We start from the raw sequence: 17,863 nt of genomic DNA on the forward strand, positions 1-17,863 counted from the left end.
GGTGTTCAGCCCTGACATTCCAAATTATTGGAGTTGGAATCTGGAAGGAATTTCTAAAAATTATATTACTGTACTCTTTAAGGGACCAAAAGTATGCCATTGCAATGAATCAGAACGGAATCTCAGCTCTGGACTTAAAGTACTTCACCTCTCTGTGAATCGGTTTCCTCCCCTTTAGAGTGAGCTCATAACGCATGGTATCTACCTAGGCAGTTACGAGGGTAGAACGAGATGGTAACACGTATAAACAGCTCAGTGCTGCTGCTGCATCGCAGAATCTTGCTGGCCCCTGGTACTTTTCAGATTCATAGCTAGCAATCTGTGCAGTTCAGGGTGATAGAAGGTGTTGAAGAAAATCTGAGCTATAGCCTTGTGTAGATGCTAGATTAGAGATTATTATCACTTCCCATATCCTCAGGACGTTGTCTTTTTTCTTTAGCACCACCAAGATCACCCAAGCTGGAGAAAGTGTGAAATGAAATCTTACGAGAAAGAAAGCAGATGCTGATCAGCTTTTTAGATCTTTTCTCCCCTTTAAATTTGGTCTACTAAAATATTTGCCTAATTGAAATGTACTAATTACCCATTCACTGCAGATATTATAAAGAGTACTGATAGTGTGAAATACTTGTTTAAAATCAATTTTGAAATATTTAAAAGATTTAGATTCTGGATCTGAAACTGTTAGCCTTGTTTCCTAGGTTGTTGTTAATTAATTGTTCATGGTTAGTTCACCATACAGGGGTTGGCAAAAGTGGGCTTACAGTTGTGAGTACATGAAATGCAGTTTATTCTTGTATTATTATTCATTAATTATTATATTATTTCCCATACAGAAAACTATAAACCTACTTTTGCTCACCCCTGTATATTACCAGTATTTACTTTCATTTTTCATGTATATGAAAATAATTGAGTTCTACATTTGTCTTAATTAAATTTAAACTTCTTACTATAAAAAAATCCAATTTGTATCTTATCCTGTCCTAGGTTAATGTATGAAATGCTGTGTTTGTACTGAAGTTCTGTCTGTCTAGTGGCATCAGTATGTAAGCAAAGGACTAGAGGTGGTTGTGACCTGAAAAAAGTGTACAAAAATAATTTTTTTGGCCCAATCGGTCTGGTTGAGTGGTTGAGCATTGACCCACGAACCAAGAGGTCCTCGGTTGGATTCCGGGTCAGGGCACATGCCTGAGTTGCAGGCTTAATCCCCAGTATAGGGGGCGTGCAAGAGGCAGCCGATCAATGTCTGTCTCTCTTATTGATTCTTCTGTCTCTATCCCTCTCCCTCTCTCTAAAATAAAAAAAAAAAACCCCAAACATTTTAAAATAATAATTTTTTTTATATTGCATGCTGATGAAACCAGCTCTTTTACTCTTCAGTGAAACCTCTGCTTTCTTTTTCAACTGTTCTATAGAACTCAGAGATCAGATGGCTGGAATAGAATGCATAGGTAAACAAATAAAACCACTAGATGGTACAGCTTTGTGAATCATTAAGCATTTTATATGGTTACAAATTCTTCCCCTTAACCCTTGGTAGATAGAGTTCACCTAAAGTTGCTTTATTGTACAAATGTATTCATTGCTTGTATTTCAATAGATTTGTCTGTTTTACATCATACTGATGATTTTGGATGCATTTTATTTTAACCCTTTGTAACAGTGTTTCTGTAAGCCTGATTTGATTTCTCAATTAGTCCTGGGGTGTCGCATCAGTTTCTTTTAAATTGGAGTAACAGTTGTCCCGGTGCACTTTATCTTTAGGCAACTCCTTTAGAAAGTATTGCCACCCCAAATGGTTTCATATTAATCAGAATCAGATGAGTGAGTGATGTTCTCTTTCTCTGTTGCAGACATGCCAATATTTGGTCTCTGTCCAGCCCATGATGATTTCTACTTGGTGGTGTGTAACGATTGTAATCAGGTTGTCAAACCACAGGCATTTCAATCACATTATGGTAAGTGTTTAATCATTTAAAAGTCATTATTAGAGGGTAAAAGGTAAAGCAGGATTAAACTGAAGGCCAGCGACAGCCCAGGTAGGATATAATCTCTCCCCCTGTTAGGAAGTAGGCTTTCTAATTGTCAGATGTTGAGTATTTTCTGAATTTTATTGAAAGTGATGTACATTTTCTGATTTTTATTGAAATTAGGGAGATTTTTTATAAAATCTCTTTTGAAATATTGCATCAGTATAGTAAAAGGTTTGCTTCCTTCTAGATCCCAAAGTTGGGAATTCAATGGATGGTAAAATTATAAATACACAGCCAATATGGAGACGTGGCTTTTTCTTTTCTTTTTTTTTTTTTTTAAGGAAATGTGATTTTGAAACTTCCATGTTCAGTAGTTCTAAGTCTACTTTGATGTCATGTTCTAATCTGTGAATTAAGTTGAAGCTATGACATGTTCCCTCTCAAAATTGCACATGTACTTAGAATGACACATTGTGACTTCAGGTTTCATGAACCCCTGAACCAGCCCTGGGCTTCAATCTCCAAGCCTGTTATCTGGGTGTTTAGTCACAAAAGGATCCAAATAATGTTCTTTTGCATTGCTATAATGCCACCTAAAGTGTTTAAAATAAAATTCCCATCCTAAAGCTTAGTGTTATACTCAGTTTGGTTCACTCAGTATTTGAATATTCACTTTGTAGTATGATTCCTATCTCTGTGGAGTTTAAAATCTAGCTGGAGAAATAGGCAAAACTAACTAGAAACATTTTTAAATTAACTGCAGGTTGTTCCTCATTTTCCTCACTCCTACAAATGCAAGTTCAAGACAGGGAACACCATTGGGGTCCTTCTGTAGATAGTGTTTAAGCAAAGCCTCCAAGGAGGTGACCCTGGTTACCTAATCCCTAAGTGATGAGAAGGGAGCCACCCATGTGGCCACCTGGCATAAGAGCATTCAATACAGAGGAAGAGCCGGTGCACAGACCTGAAGAAGGCCAATGTGGCTGGAGGGTAGTTAGTGGAAGGAAGCAGAGAGTAGAGAAGTCTGGCCTCGTAGTCAGGGACCCTGATCATGCACAGCCTTCTAGACCAGGGTAAGAAGCAGCTTGTGGGCCACTGGAGGGTTTGTGTAAGGGAGTAACACAGGCCCACCTCAAACGTGTGAGAGGAAGAGTGGAAACAGGAAGAAGAGTCACAGGCGAGATGATAAACTAAGGCTTTGGTGGGGCAGTCGAGCTGGGGAGACAGCATAGCTTTGAGATACATTTTAAAGCTAGAACCTACAGAGCTTGCTGTCAGGACAGCAATTGTTCTAAGAGTCATACCATCATAGTCAACATCCCACCATTTTCCCCCCAAGGAATAAGTCTTTTATGTAATCCTGAGAAGATTCTTTGAGTTTCTGCTTCTGGATGAGGCCCTAGGGTGGGCCTGGAGACGTGAGAACGGGGATGAGCCCTGCCTTCCTGCTCAGGGCTCTCAGAGGCTAGTGTTGGAAAGGCAGTTAGGCAGTCGCCAAGTATTGTGGAGTTAGGATTTTGAAGCCGGACTAGACAGGATTTAAATTTCAGCTCCCAAGAACCATAGGTTAGTTCTTTGCTTTGAGCAAGTTTTCCAACCTTGGCTTCCTTTGTTATAATGTGGGAATGGTAATAGCAACCTCATAGGTTCCCTGTGAGGATTAAATGAAAGAACATGGGTAAAACCCATACAATGCCTGACACATAATAGGTGTGAGAGAGAGATGAAGGTACAGCTGTACGTGGATACAGGAAGGCATGTGTCTGAAGTCATAAAACAGTGCACGGTCTTAAGAATCAGGAAGAGCACAGATTGCTTCTTGTGTAAATCAAAGAAGGCTTCTTAGAGAAAAGAACCTTCATAGTAGGCTGTTCTGAAGAGCAGAATGGATTCTTTTTCCCATGTGCAGTTTCCCCCCCTCAGTTGTTAGACATATACTACCTGTTCATTGTAGAAAATACTTTTTAAAAATCACCTATAATCCCCTCAAATGGGAAATATTACGATGGGGATAGACAGTGCTGCCACATATTGCTGCATGGTTTGTGCACTAAACAGCCATATTTGGTGGCCTCTGGGGTGACGTGAGCAAGTGCAGAAGCAGGAAATTCCGGGCTGTCTAGAATGTACTGCATGGAGTTTCCATTGGCCAGAGCTGATACATCCACATGTGCAAGATCTGTGTGCAGAGGCTGCCTGGGACTAGCTCAAGAGCCTCAGTGCCCAGCAAACATCTCTGCCCTTGATGTGCCAGTGGCGACTTGTTACAGGGTTTTTAGCACCAGAGTGATATGACTTAGTGGTCCTTTGGGATTGGTGAGCAGGGTGGATTGGGAGTGAGTGGTAAAGTAGGGAGTGTGAAAACTGCAGTTTAAGTCAAGGCCTGCTTAAAGGTGTATGTAACCTCTTTCAGAAACACTTCACACAGTTGTTAGAGCACATTTTATGGAAATGATTTTCTTTATCTTCCTCTGTGTCTCTTAGAACGTGTATAGCAGGGGTAGAAGAGAGTGTCTTAAATTCATATTTCTACCCTTTTCCTCTACCAGTACCTTGTATACACAAAGGAATTGTGTTAACTTCAAATGTGCAAATGAGAAGGTGTGAATTCGAGATTCACACACTCAAATGCCTTTTGTGGCTACTCAGGAGATGTTACTGATAAAGTTGTAGGAGAGAGAAGTCAGAAAGATGATGACCAGGTAGGGGATTCAGCTGGGATGGGTGGAAGGCGTTCCATCTTCAAGGCAGTGGCCAAGGAGAAGGCTCATGGAATAAAGAGGAGGTTTGGAGATGGGTGGGTGTGAGGGATTAGGGACAACAACTGCGTGAGTGGAGGCAGGCACCCTTGGCAGCCCTGGAGTGGCTTGGGAGTGACACCTTTTCACCTGGAGGGAAGGTGAGGTGGGCATGCTCCCAGAACCAGGAACCATTCCCACGGCTGCAAGTGTCCCTTCTGTCTTTGGGGACAGCAAAAATTAGTTTGGGAACCCATTCTTTTTTTGTTGTAATTTCATTCTCATTCATTTACTTTCCAAAGTTAACACCAAAAAATGTTTTTCAAATTCAGAATCTTTTCCAGTGGCCAAGGCAGTCCATTTTTACTGTGTTAGAAAGAACCCATACCTGCCAAGGGAGGGATTCTCCTTTCTTATCTTTTGATGAAAATGTGTGGGCAGGCTTCTGTGTATTCCTGTATTGCTGACATTTATCTGTGACTTTTATGAACAAATGAGCAGTTGCTACAAAATCCAACAGGCAGTTCCTTTAAAACCACTGCTGCCGGCACAGGGAGGGAAGCTACCGTGGCCGGGAAGCTTGTAAACCAATTGATGTGGGTGGGTGGTAATGTTCTGAGTTGGTGAGCAGCTTATTATCCAGAATAGTAAGAGGCTGCATACTTTTTTGCTAGCCCAGCCGCCTTTTTGGTAGTTAACAGTTAACCAAGATTTCCACGTGAGCAGTGCTGGTGAGAGGTAGTGTCACGTTGGCATTTCCAGTTTCATAGCCTGCTTGCATTCATAGTATAGATCACTTGCTTTCTTGGAAACTGCATAGTTATAACATGCTTTCCTGATGTTGTTTTAATGTTTTGAAATAGTCCAGCATGCCTCATATTTCTCTTTTATTACTCAGTATTTTTAAGAGCAAGATGTTACTTACTGCTAATTGCAGCTTTTAAAATATAATCTGAATCAATGGATTCCAAACCTGCTGTGCTTCTGAACTAAAGGGGAGCTTTCTAAGTGCGCGGATTCCTGAGGCCCTTCCTAAATTACCCCCTGAGGCCCTTCCTAAATTACCCGCTGGATAGGGATCTCCAAGGATAGGACTCAGGAATCTGCCCCCAGGCTGATTGTGACCCTTAGGCTGGCCAAGCACACTTCTCTCACAGCAGCTCCTCTGCTGCATTGTGTCCTGGTGCCTGGCCTAGTGACTGACGCAGGTCCACACTCAGATTTGTTGAGTCTAGCACAGAAGGCACAAAAGGAGGCCCTGTTTTTTTAAACTGATGTTTAACTGTTTGTATTATGTGCTGAAAATGTCACATTAATTGTCTCTAAAACTTTTAGTATGGAGGAGGGCTGAGATGGTGAAATTCCTAGGGCCAGAAGCACCTTTCTTTTGAAGTTGTTTACTAAGTTGGGAATCTCAGCTAATCAGTTACTGATAAATGTGCTGGTCCTAAACTGGCTACTGAAGAGCATAAAATGTGTAGTCCTATTTGCATACATTTACTGTGGACCTGAATAGGTAGGAATAGGTGATGACTTGTGTGCACCGCTGGGTTGAAAGAGCTTCTAGGTGATTCTGATAAGCTCCAGTTGCTCTGTGCCCTGCCGCTTCTCTTTGAGTTTGCTTATGAAGAATACCTTAATCTCTCTCAGACTGTCTTATGCAGACATGCGGTGATCTTTACTTAGGTGAAATAAGTGAGTGGTGTTAATTCAGCTCAGACAGGTGCCATATTCAGAATCTCTGTAATTAATTGAAACCCAGCTTGAATGTCAGCCGTTGAAGTGCTTTGCCTCATATTAGTCAGGCCAACCCACTGGTTCACCTTTTGGCTCAGCCCTGAGTCCCAGGGCAAGGCCTCCATGTACCTCTGCCACCTTTTCCCAATTTTAATCAATTGAGTTCTATCTTTATGATTTGCTTACTTAATTTCACTTAATATTTTTCTTTAAATCAAATCACTTCTATTTAAATAAATCTTTTATGAAGAAAAGCTTACTAGAATAAATAGGAAAATTAATGTTGCTTGCCCTAGATAGTAAGTGTAAAAATAAATACAGTGAAAAGATGATTAAATTCTTTGATGTTCTTGCCAGTGCCAGCTCTGCGCCCTAGGCCTGCTCTCTTTGTTGAAATCCACATGCTAGTGTGATGTTATCAGAAGAATTGAAGAGGTTTGGAAAAGGAGTAAGTTTTCCAAACTTGCAATTGAATGTTATTAATGTTGGGGAGTGATAGCTACTTCGTGTTTTAGGAAATACCAGCTTAAGCTATTGGATTTGGTTTCCTCTTACATTTAGGAAGCTATCCACTGAGGGCCAATCCTAGCCCTAGTAAATGCCATACCTAGGAAGCAGAATCCTCCAATCTCATGTTGATCTGCAAAAGAAATACAGATAAACACCCCTTGCCATTTATCAATTGATTTTATGTATTGTGCCCCTACAAGTTGGCTGGCAGTGGCATTGGAATCTGGCTTCAGCGTAACACATCTGCCCCTCTCTCAGACTTCTGTTCACAGAGGGGGATGTCATAAATGCGGCTTTTCCATAACGTGAAAATAGCTTTGGCAGAAACACTGCTGCGATCTTATAGCTTCTCCACTTGCATAAATTCTGTTTTTCCAAAATGTCCTTTTTATCAGAGGATGAGTAAATAGAAATTACTCATACTTTTTAAAGCTAATTAATTGGTTTCAAAGAACAGTATTATAAGAGCAAAATGAGTCTTGCTTTGTGAGATTCAGTGGGCTGGTTCTGGCAAAATGCTGATTCCGACTGTTGACACGTCACATAGTTGAGCAGTGACTGCCATCCTGAAATTAAGCTAACCTATATCACGAAGCAGAGATTTTGCTGTTTAATAAATAACACCCTCCCTTTTTTGCAATCTGATTGATTACATGGAGTAACAGCTTCAGGTATTTTATTTTTTTTAAATATATCTTTATTGATTTCAGAGAGAGGAAGGGAGAGGGAGAGGGAGAGAGAGATAGAAACATCAATGATGAGAAAGTCATTGATCAAGCCCACAACCTGGACATGTGCCCTGACCGGGAATCGAACCTCGATCTCCTGGATCCTAGGTCGATGCTCAACCGCTGAGCCACGTCCGGCCAGGCCAGCTTCAGGTATTTAAAATGAGTTATTTTATTTGGCTATTCAGTAACTTTGTTTTGGGATAGAGGAAAATGTTTCTTTTTTTTCCTCCACTGTGCTAGCTAAATTTGGCTACTATATTTTTTTAAGAAAATTTTTAAATATTTTGTTTACTTATTCATTTTAGGGAGAGAGGGGGGGGGGGAAGGGAGAGAGACATCGATTTGTTCCACTGATTTATGCATTCATTAGTTGATTCTTGCATGTGCCCTGACCAAGGATCAAACCCGCAACCTTCGTGTATTGGGACAATGCTCTAACCAACTGAGCTACCTGGCGGGGCCACTAAATTTTTATAATCTAGGTATTTTCTACTTTGAAACATCAGTGATAGTTAATTTTTTAGGACTAGTATTCATTTAAAAGTTCACAGACTGATAATTTTTAATAGCTCTTGATGATTTACAAAGTATTTTGCATGTATTATCTCATTTCCTGTTCTTAGAGACACACTTAATGGATAGTTTTATCCCAGTTTACAGATCAAACTCCTAAATTACATTTCATTCACACAGATGAAATGTACCAGGCCAGCCCTGGCCCAGTTGCTAAGTGGTTAGAACATTGTCCAGATATTCCAAGGTTGTGGGTTTGATCCCCAGTCAGGGCCTATGCAAGGAGCAACCAGTGACTAAGTAGAGCAACAAACCAATGTGTGTGCGTCTCTCTCCCCTCCTTCTGTCTTTCTTCCTTTACCTCCCTCTCTAGAATCAATAAATTTAAAAAATTGTTTTTAATGTACCACGGCAGGTTTTCTGACTTACTCATATCTGTTTCTCTTGCTTATAATACGGATGTATGGAATGAAAAGAAAATCTAGAGAAGATGTCATGAATTCCACCTGTCACAAAACTATCATTAGTGACATGTTCTGGCTCTGGTAGAATTTTAATTTTGCTTACAGTAGCTGGGTCAGCATTGTAAACCTGTTACCTCAGAAGATTTAGTAATGAGAAGACGTAGTGATGTGAGGTAGATATTTCATTTAGCACAGTCTTTGGATTTCATTTCAGACTGTTCTCCCACTTCATTTAACCCCAAGTCATAGTAACCAGCCAAACTCCTCCTCTTTTTGTTACAGCCTCATTACATTTTGCAGCTTCTTTAGAGAATTAGTTGGCATATTTATTTCTGCAGTCAGTATAAAGACTGAAACTTGTTGCAGAGCCAAAAAGGTACTTGGCTCTTTTGCTTTGGAGACACCTGCCAGGCCTTTCTCCAACAGTTGGGGGCTGAGCCAGGGAAAGGAGCCAACAAGAGCAGCACATCTCAAAATGTGAACCATGTCAAAATGGACATCGGTTTAACTCTCAAAGGAAATTCTCACTTGACCGTTTGACCTAAGCCTCTTGCCACTGAATATCATGATGTAAAATGAATGCAGTGAATTCAGTTTTTCTTTGCCATAAGCCAAATAGTGTTAATATAATTTTATCTTTTTTTGTATAATAAGCAGGCACCTTTTAATGGTGTTATTTATGCCATTTATAGGAACAACATTTTCATTTGTAGTTATAAAATGTATTGATTTTTCCTCATACTGAAATCTGTGCCTTTATTAATGTCTGTGTCTTTGAGGTTTCTTTAAAAAAAAAATCTGGCAATGATATATCCATATATTTAACAAATATTTATTGAGTACCTGCTGTCTGCTCTAGGCATTGCTCTCTACTGAACTAGGAAAGCAGTGTCTTTGATTTCATGCAGCTTTTATTCTGTTTAGGGAGAGTGGAGTGAGAAAGACAAAATCAAGTAAAATAAGATTATTTCAGGTAGTGATAAAGGCTAGGAATAATGTAAGAAAGAATGGCCGGGGGTGTGGCTCAGTGGTTGAGCGTCAACCCCTCAACCAAGAGGTCACTGGTTTGATTCCTGGTCAGGGCACATTCCCGGGTTGTGGGCTCAATCCCCAGTAGGGGGCGTGCAGGAGGCAGCCAATCTATGATGTTTCCCTCTCATGGATGTTTCTGTTTCTCTATCCCTCTCCCTTCCTCTCTAAAAACCAATAGAAACATATAAATTTTTTAAAAAAGAGAGAAAGGCCGGGCAAGACTCTTTAGATAAGGCTAGTCAAAGAAAGCTGCTCTGAGAAGTTGGTATTTAAGCCCAGTGATGAAAAAGAGACAGTCATTTGACAGTCTGGAGGACCAGTGTTCCACAGATCCTGAGGTGGAAATGGATTTGGCAGAAAGGCCAGTTGAGGTGGAAAACCCATATGCAAGGAGGAGAGGGGTCCAGGTTAAGGTTGGAGAAAGGGGCAGGGGCCAGAGGATTTGGCGCCCTGTGAGCCACAGAAGGAATCGGGATTGGACCGTACAGCCAAGGCGAAGTCACCGCAGGGCTTTGAGCAAGGGTGTATTTTGATCTGACTCTGTTGCTCTGTGGAACACAGGTGGCAGGTTTGGAAGCAGGGAGAAGTTAGCGGGCTGTGTTGCACTAGTCCAGGTGAGAGCTGGATTGTTGCAGCAGAGACCGAGAGGTGCGGATAGAACAGGAATCTGCAGGGAAACAGAAAGCCAGCAGGGCCTGCTGCTGGACTGGGGTGAGTGAGCGACATGGGAAAAGAAAGGAGGAGGAATGACTCAACGGGGTTTTGGGCTCAAGCAACTAGATGAACTTACTTAGCTTGTGGATCATGGGGTTCTTTCCATTTGTATATGGGCTTTTCTTTTTAGTAAGGTGTATTGAAGCCTTAATGTATTATATTTAGCCTGCAGACATTTTCTAAAGATTGTAGGGAGAGAAAATAATTATTGCAGAGATGCCAGTCTTTGGGGTCATTTACTCTTTTCAGATGTGTGTTTGTTTTTTGTTTTGCTTTGTGCTGGAACAGTAATTTAGTCATATAAGCTAGAAAACCAAAGCGGATATGTGCACTTTTCAGGGACTTCTCATGCTCTCATCTGGGTAACAAAAACTTGATGATTAAAAAAACAAAAACACATGTATTTTTTATTATTAACAATAGTAATATACATTGTAAAAAACCCACAAATTAACCTTCCTGGCTGGGTGGTTCAGTTGTCTGGAGCATTGTCCTGTACACCAAAAAGTTGTGGGTTTCATTCCTGGTCAGGGCACATACCTAGGTTGTGGGTTCGATCCCAGGTTGCGTCTGTACAGGAGGGAACCAAACGATGTTTCTTAGATCAGTGTCTCTCTCTCTCTCTCTTTCCCTTTCTCTTTCTCTCTTTCTTTCTCTCTCTCTCTCTCTCTCCCTTTCTCTCTTTCTCTCTCTCTCTCTCTCCTCCCTTCCCTCCCTCGCTCTCTAAAAATCAATAAACATATCTGCCTTATTTTTCCATGTTAATGCTTATTACTCTTCCTTCTTTTTAAAAGCTGCTTATTATTGCACTTTATTAATGTATTTAAATTAATTTAAGCAGTCCCCTACTGATGGGTGTTTAGATTTTTAGAGTTGCATTAGTACACACAGTGCTGTAATGACCAAGTCGTCTTTGGGAGTGTCTGTCAGTACTTCCGTGTAGTTATGCTCCACGTGGAGGCTGCTCCTAGCTGCCCTCCAGGTTAGTACGACTGTGACTTATTGAACTACTGTAACTTGTCATTGGTGTCACCAGGAGGGGGCAGTGAAATGTGACTTCCTAGCACCACCAATAACTAAGTTGTTAATCCTTACCAGTGCCTCTCTTAACCTGCCTGCTGCATGTATAAATCGTTAGGGTAGCTGTGCTTCCAAGTTTAATGGGGACATTTTAGGATATAAACCCATATTTTGATTATAATTGCTAAAAGACTTTTTTCCTGACAATCATTTCACAAGACTTAATTTGTATGTAGACTAGTAAAGATGCATACGCACCTGCTGTTTCAACCCTGTGAAGCTGTGGTGTTACATATGACCAGAAGAGGGAGTTTTTATCGCTTCCTTGTGCTGTAGCACCTACGACGAGGCTGGGATAATTCCTCCCATGCATGTGCTAGTCCAAGCCCATGAAACAAAGTGGTTTGGGGCAAGGGAGCAGCAGCTAAATTTGGCTATTTCCTTCCTGATTCCAGAGTGTGTGTATAAAAATTCCTGTCTTAGGTTTACTTCTACATGTTTTTAAGACAACAGTTATCAAATTGAACTTCAAAGAAATTGTATACCCTTTCCTCTTGTGTGTTTGAAAGTTTAAGAGAGACAGAGATAACAGAGAAGCAATTATCTTACTTTAAGCTAAGGCACAAACAGTGAACCCCCAATCACACATGATAGAGTTCTTGATTTATAGTTTCCTAGGGTCAAAGTAAACTCTAGAATGAAATTTGTTTCATTGTTTCTTATGCTTGATATTTTTAAAAGATTGTTAGAATTCCTAATACTGGATTTGTAGTGAGCTTTTTGAAAGTTAAGATGTTTTGCCAGCGTGGCTAATAGGCCTTTTTCTGTGTGAGTCTTTCTGTGCTCAGTGTTGCTAATTGAATCTCATTTTGCTTATCCAAACACATGAAGTGGGTGTCTTGATCAGGCAACTTGTTTGATGTAATACCAGAATTTCATACTCTTTACATTTTTTTAAGCTCCCTTCACAGTACATTATTTTTTAATCCTCACCCTGGGATATTTTTCCAATTGCTCTTCAGAGAGAGTGGAGGGGGAGAGAGAGACACACACATTGATGGATGGCCTCCGGCATGCGCCCCAACCAGGGCTGGGGATCGAGCCTGCAACCAAGGCACATGCCCTGGGCTGGAATCAAACCCAGGACACTTCAGTCCTCGGGCCGACACTCTAACCGTTGAGCAAAACCCGCCAGGGCACAGTGCATTTTTTTTTAATAACCAAAATTTGTTAAATTTGCCTGGCTAGGGTGGCTCAGTGGTTGAGAGTTGACCTATGAACCAGGAGATCACCATTCAATTCCCAGTCAGGGCACAAGCCTGGGTTGTGGGCTCAATTCCCAGTAGAGGGTGTGCAGGAGGCAGCCAGTCAGTGATCCTCTCTCGTCATTGCTGTTTCTAGCGCTCTCTCTCCCTTCCTCTCTCTGAAACCAGTAAAACATATTTCTAACTAAACTTAAATAAGTTTCTCTGTGGGTTTTGTTTTTTTAATCCTCTCCCGAGGATATTTGTTCCATTGCTTTTTCAGAGAGTGGGGGGGGGGCATCGATTGGTAGAGAGAGAAAGGGAGGGAGACAGAGGCATCGATTAGTTGCCTCCCACACGTGTCTGACCGGGGCCAGGGATCAAGCCTGCAACTGAGGTACGTGCCCTTGGCTGAAATTGAACACAGGACCCTTCAGTCCGAGGGCCAGCGCTCTAACCACTGAGCCAAACTGGCTAGTGCTCACTATAGATTTTTTGGTTGGCACATGAGTATATAAAATATATATACACAACATATATCTTTACATAGATATGCAAATTGAATAATCTCAAACATGCTATTTCCACTTAAGTCTACTTTTTTCTTACTTCATCGGCTCATCTGCCTCCCCACCTTCTCCAGCTGTAACAGTCCCTTTTACTCCAGCCATCTATGCAATTTGGTACATTCTTAGTAGGTAACTTAGTAGATATCCTTCTACATTTTCTTCTCATGCTATAACTGTATACAGGCACATATAATCCTATGTTTTATTAGCAGGGGCTTTGGGTCTTAGTTTTACCAAAAAAATGGATCGTGTTCTGCATACTTCTGCTTCTTTTCTACTCAGCAATACTGCATGGAAACCCATTCACATCCGAAGTAACACTGATCCCCTCTTTTTAATCGTTGCTTACTGTTCTAAGGTGTGGCTGTGTGGGAGCTTCCTCAGTCAGGCCCAGGCCCTCTGTGGACATTGACTTTGTTTCCTGCCTTTTCCCTCTGTGAACAAAGCAGCAGTAACTACCCCACTGCATATGTCCTTAACTGCTGGTGATTTTTTTCTGTGGGATGGAATCTCAAGAACGGATTCCCGAGTCAGAAAGGATATATATTTTTGCATTGTTAATAGCTATTAGATTGTTTCCCCAAAAGGCTGTAATACTTTATATCTCTACTAGCCATGTATGAGATTATTACCACCAGGAATAGGTGTTTTATTTATTTTCTTAACTTCCGATTCTTTTTCTAAAGCTTCTTATGTTATTTTACACATAGGCACATGCCCACAAATGTGATTAATTGTAATCTGACTTTGAAGTAAATTTCCCTAACAAGTGCAGACTTTACTACCAGAGTGGCATGTAGCTTCTGAGGTTGAGTAATATTAATGATATGAGGTGCAGAGCATGTTCAAAATGAGTGATGATTCTTAAGAATATTCATTTAAACAACAACAGGCACGTTTCCCAGCATCCCTGGGAAATTCCTGTTCATTCAGTATGGAATTTGCCTTCAGGGAAGAAACTTAGTTCTGTTATGCCCCATCCTCTCTGCAGCATGTGTTCCCCTAAAGGGTAACTGTTTGGTGAGGCTGCTCGAAGGGCCAGTGAAACACTAGTGTTAGTTTTATTCAATGTCTGTCCGCCTCACATCCGATGTGATCAGTCACCTTTTAACAGTGTTCCCTTTGTGTATCTAGCAATGACTGGGCTGAGGTCAGCCTGTGGTTAACACAAAGCCCGTATAAATCAGGCCATGAGGTTATACTTCATTTGCCTGCCTTGGAACAGTTGGAGCAGTTGAAGGGACAGCATGAAGTGAGGCTGAACCCTGAAGAAGCCGTCCACCGAGAGGTTAGATGGTGGCAGCCACTGGAAGGCCGCTGTGTGCTCTGAGCCCCCAAGGTGGATTATACCCATTCCCACTTCATGTCGCACCTCTCCTAATGCGGGCTGAGGACCTAGGAGCCCTGGGTGGTAAATACAGCAACAGTTCTTGGTGAAGCTAATCTGATTGTGGATAGCAGGCTTCCAGGCCCACAGTTGAATGAATTGCTTGGTATTTCTGAGTTTGAAAATACTTTCTCCCTCTTTCAAGTGCTCCTTGGCAGCAGGTAAGGAATGTTAAAGCTCCTGTAAGTGCCAATTAAGGCCAATTATAACTCGCCTAGCCTGCTGAGACAGTGAAGTGGGGTGAGTGGAGACGCGTTGTGTTCCTGTAAATTAGAGAACCGGCTACCGCAGTGACCGGAGCACAGTGTTTCCCAACTGCCAACTGCTTGTTTGTTGCCCTGAAGAACCCCAAGTGACACCTCAGGCATTAGATTTAGGAAATCTCAAGATTTGTTGGGGACTTCACTAACTTCTCTGATCGAACCCTGCTCTGCAGTCTTTCTCTTACTCTTCCTTTTTGCACATGATGCCATGCCCACTGTCTAGTTTCCTTTTTCTAATTATAAAAGCTAAGTTGGTTGAGCATTTAGGATGTGCAGGGTACTGCATTCCATGTGTTCCTCCTTTAGTCCTCGCATAGTCCTTCCTGTAGGGGAGGTGGTCTTAGCACTTCTCAGGGGAGGGCACAGACCCTGAGGAACAGAAGTCTCCTGCCCAAGGCTATAAGTCTGAAAGTGCTGAGGCTGCGGGCAGCTGCCCTGAGCCCAGCCTTCAGCCCTCCTAGCTGCAGCTGGTCTGCTCGTTTGCTGCGAGCGGCGGATTAACTCACAGAAGAATTTGTGTCAGCTCAGGACTCCCTTTGTGCAACCAGAGTAAAATTGATGAGTGCACACCAGCCACACCACAGCCATTACGTATAATTTTTGGTCTGTAAGGCAGAGATGTTATTCTATTAAAATGTTATTTTAGTCTATAGTCTTTTTTTAGTCTGTAGTCTATTTTTTCATAAGAAATGTGACAGTGTCCCCAGACCTGGACACTTAATATGAACCATCATTGGGGGATTCAGTGTTAGTAGAAACTTTATTTGGATAGAATATTTGGAAATGGTATGAAGAAAATAACAGTGCTTTCCAACCAGAGCTGTATTTGCTTAAACTCAGGTGTGTATGAGAGCGGTGTCTATGTTTTTAAAATATTAACTTGAGCTTTATGCCTAGTTTTTGTGTATTTGTGTATATTGTACGAAATTATATTTTCCTGGAGTGTACTATCATCCAGCACTTTTTAAAAAATATATCTTTATTGATTTCAGAGAGAGGAAGGGAGAGGGAGAGAAAGAGAGAAACATCAATGATGAGTCATTGATCGGCAGCCTCCTGCACGCCCCCACTGGGGAATCGAGCCCTCAACCCAGGCATATGCTGTGACTAGGAATCAAACCTCGATCTCCCTGATGCTCAACCACTGAGCCATGCTGGCCGGGCTCATTCATCACTTTTTTGATGTAGGTCTTAAAAATAAATGTAAGTTGTTTCTCTCTTGCTTACATTGAAATTAAATGTAGACGTGTTTGTAGCGTTTAGGAAAGTTTGCTGAAATTCACCCTGGTTTTCGTCAGGTTACAGAAAGACTGTCAGAGATTGGCTGGTTCTCGGAAGGATTGTTTCCCCACTGCACTGGCACTAGCTACAAAAGGGAACATTAGAAAGGCAAGCATTAGTGCTGGGAGACAGGCAAGGAGGCTGGCACCAGGCCTGATGGGTGCAGTGCTGTGGAACTGAGACCTAGTCTGAGAAATGTCCCCTCATCTCACTCTGTTCCGAATTTGATGTCATCAGGAGACTCCTCAGCTGCCCATGGGGAGGCGGGTGGGTGTAGTGAACAGTGCTAAGGCCTGTTGCAATCAGGTAGTACACCAATGGACTTTTTTCTGCTAGCTTAAGACCTTCAGTGAATTAACCTAAAATTCTTATTTTTGCTAATTAACTTACAAAGGATTTGCTCATCTTGTCCTTCTAAGAGCCACCGTAGTTTTGTTTGTTTGAATGTGACTGTAAGGAATCTGGGGGGCCAAAAGTATGTTTCAGAAAACCCTCTGGATCTTAATATTGCTGCCATGGTTAAGAGCTGAATGCTTGCTGTGAAAATAAAGCAATGTGGCTGCTATTCTTTTGTTTTAGTCAATTTAGAACTTGTGTCTGGTCTAATAGGAGCCATTTCCTATGTCTCACAACTCTTTCCCACCCCTTCCAGGCCAAATCTTTTCCACACATGTAATTCGTGACTTGTTGCCAAATATTCTGCATGGGGTGATGGGATTCTGTAGAGGAATTCCCCCCCCCCCCCCTTTGGCATTTGAAAGTGTTCATTCTGAACTATCAAGCATCTGAATCTGTTTAAGTGTGCAGCCTTTATTATCATAAAACTCAGATCACTTGGCTGTGTTTTTCCATGTCTGTCTGACAGTAAGGTTTGGTGATTGACAAGAGGGGAAGTAGTGATGTGAGAGTAATATAATAGGGCTGAGATAGGGAAACAGCTAAACCAGGAAGACACTGTTTACAAAGAACCACTTTAGAGAAGTTTTTGGATTATGAATATAAAAGGTAGCCAGCTTTGTTAGTCATCCAGTGATTGAAACTGGACAATCCGGTGTATGTTCTTCTGAAATTAGACATTTTATAAATATACACAGAAAATGGGTTCAGATTTTTGTGACTAGATAAGAAAAGCTGTGCTTAGATATGACATACCTTTTTTAAGTATAGATCATGAGGAAATAAAATGTGGAGGAAGGTTTGCTGATATTTATAGAAATATATAACTTTAAAACTTCTAGGTCTATTGAGGCTTAAAATGTAGATTGTATAATGAATCGTGTGAATTTTCTAATATACCTGGTAGTAGCCGTTTAAAGGTATTCAGAAAATTAGAGTGTGAACAATTCACATTTAAGCAGGTTAAATTTATAAATTTCATCTTCCCCAGTTTTGACAAGATACCTTTTCAAATAGAAGGATTAATTTACACCAGCCAGGACTCCTTGTATGACCATATTAGATGAAATTAGACTCCACCCCTTGTTTTCTGTTGATCTGCCAGGACCTTTGTAATTCAAGTGCTTTTTACAGTAGTAGCAAATGTTACATAAGACCAAACATGGAGCATATTTGGAGTTGGTGGGCAGACCCAAATCATGACGTAAGCCTGCAGTAGCAAGTGTGCAATGAAGCACAACCAAATTATGTGAATGGAAGGTAACAAGAAGCCTCTCCACAACAGCCC

General features: G+C 41.3%; 1 protein-coding gene across 3 annotated transcripts in view; it reads left to right on the top strand.

Moving 5' to 3' along the window:
• Positions 1–17,863, top strand: part of ATXN7 (ataxin 7) — a 125,102-nt gene that overhangs the window by 76,706 nt on the left and 30,533 nt on the right. For all 3 annotated transcript variants that reach the window (XM_087825074.1, XM_016223099.2, XM_087825075.1), the window contains one exon: positions 1,857–1,961. In XM_087825074.1, coding sequence (XP_087681200.1) covers positions 1,857–1,961 — 105 coding nt within the window. The remainder of the gene's footprint in view (positions 1–1,856; positions 1,962–17,863) is intronic.

Source organism: Miniopterus natalensis, chromosome 15 (assembly GCF_054644295.1).
Source record: "Miniopterus natalensis isolate mMinNat1 chromosome 15, mMinNat1.hap1, whole genome shotgun sequence".
Classification (NCBI taxonomy): Eukaryota; Metazoa; Chordata; class Mammalia; order Chiroptera; family Miniopteridae; genus Miniopterus; species Miniopterus natalensis.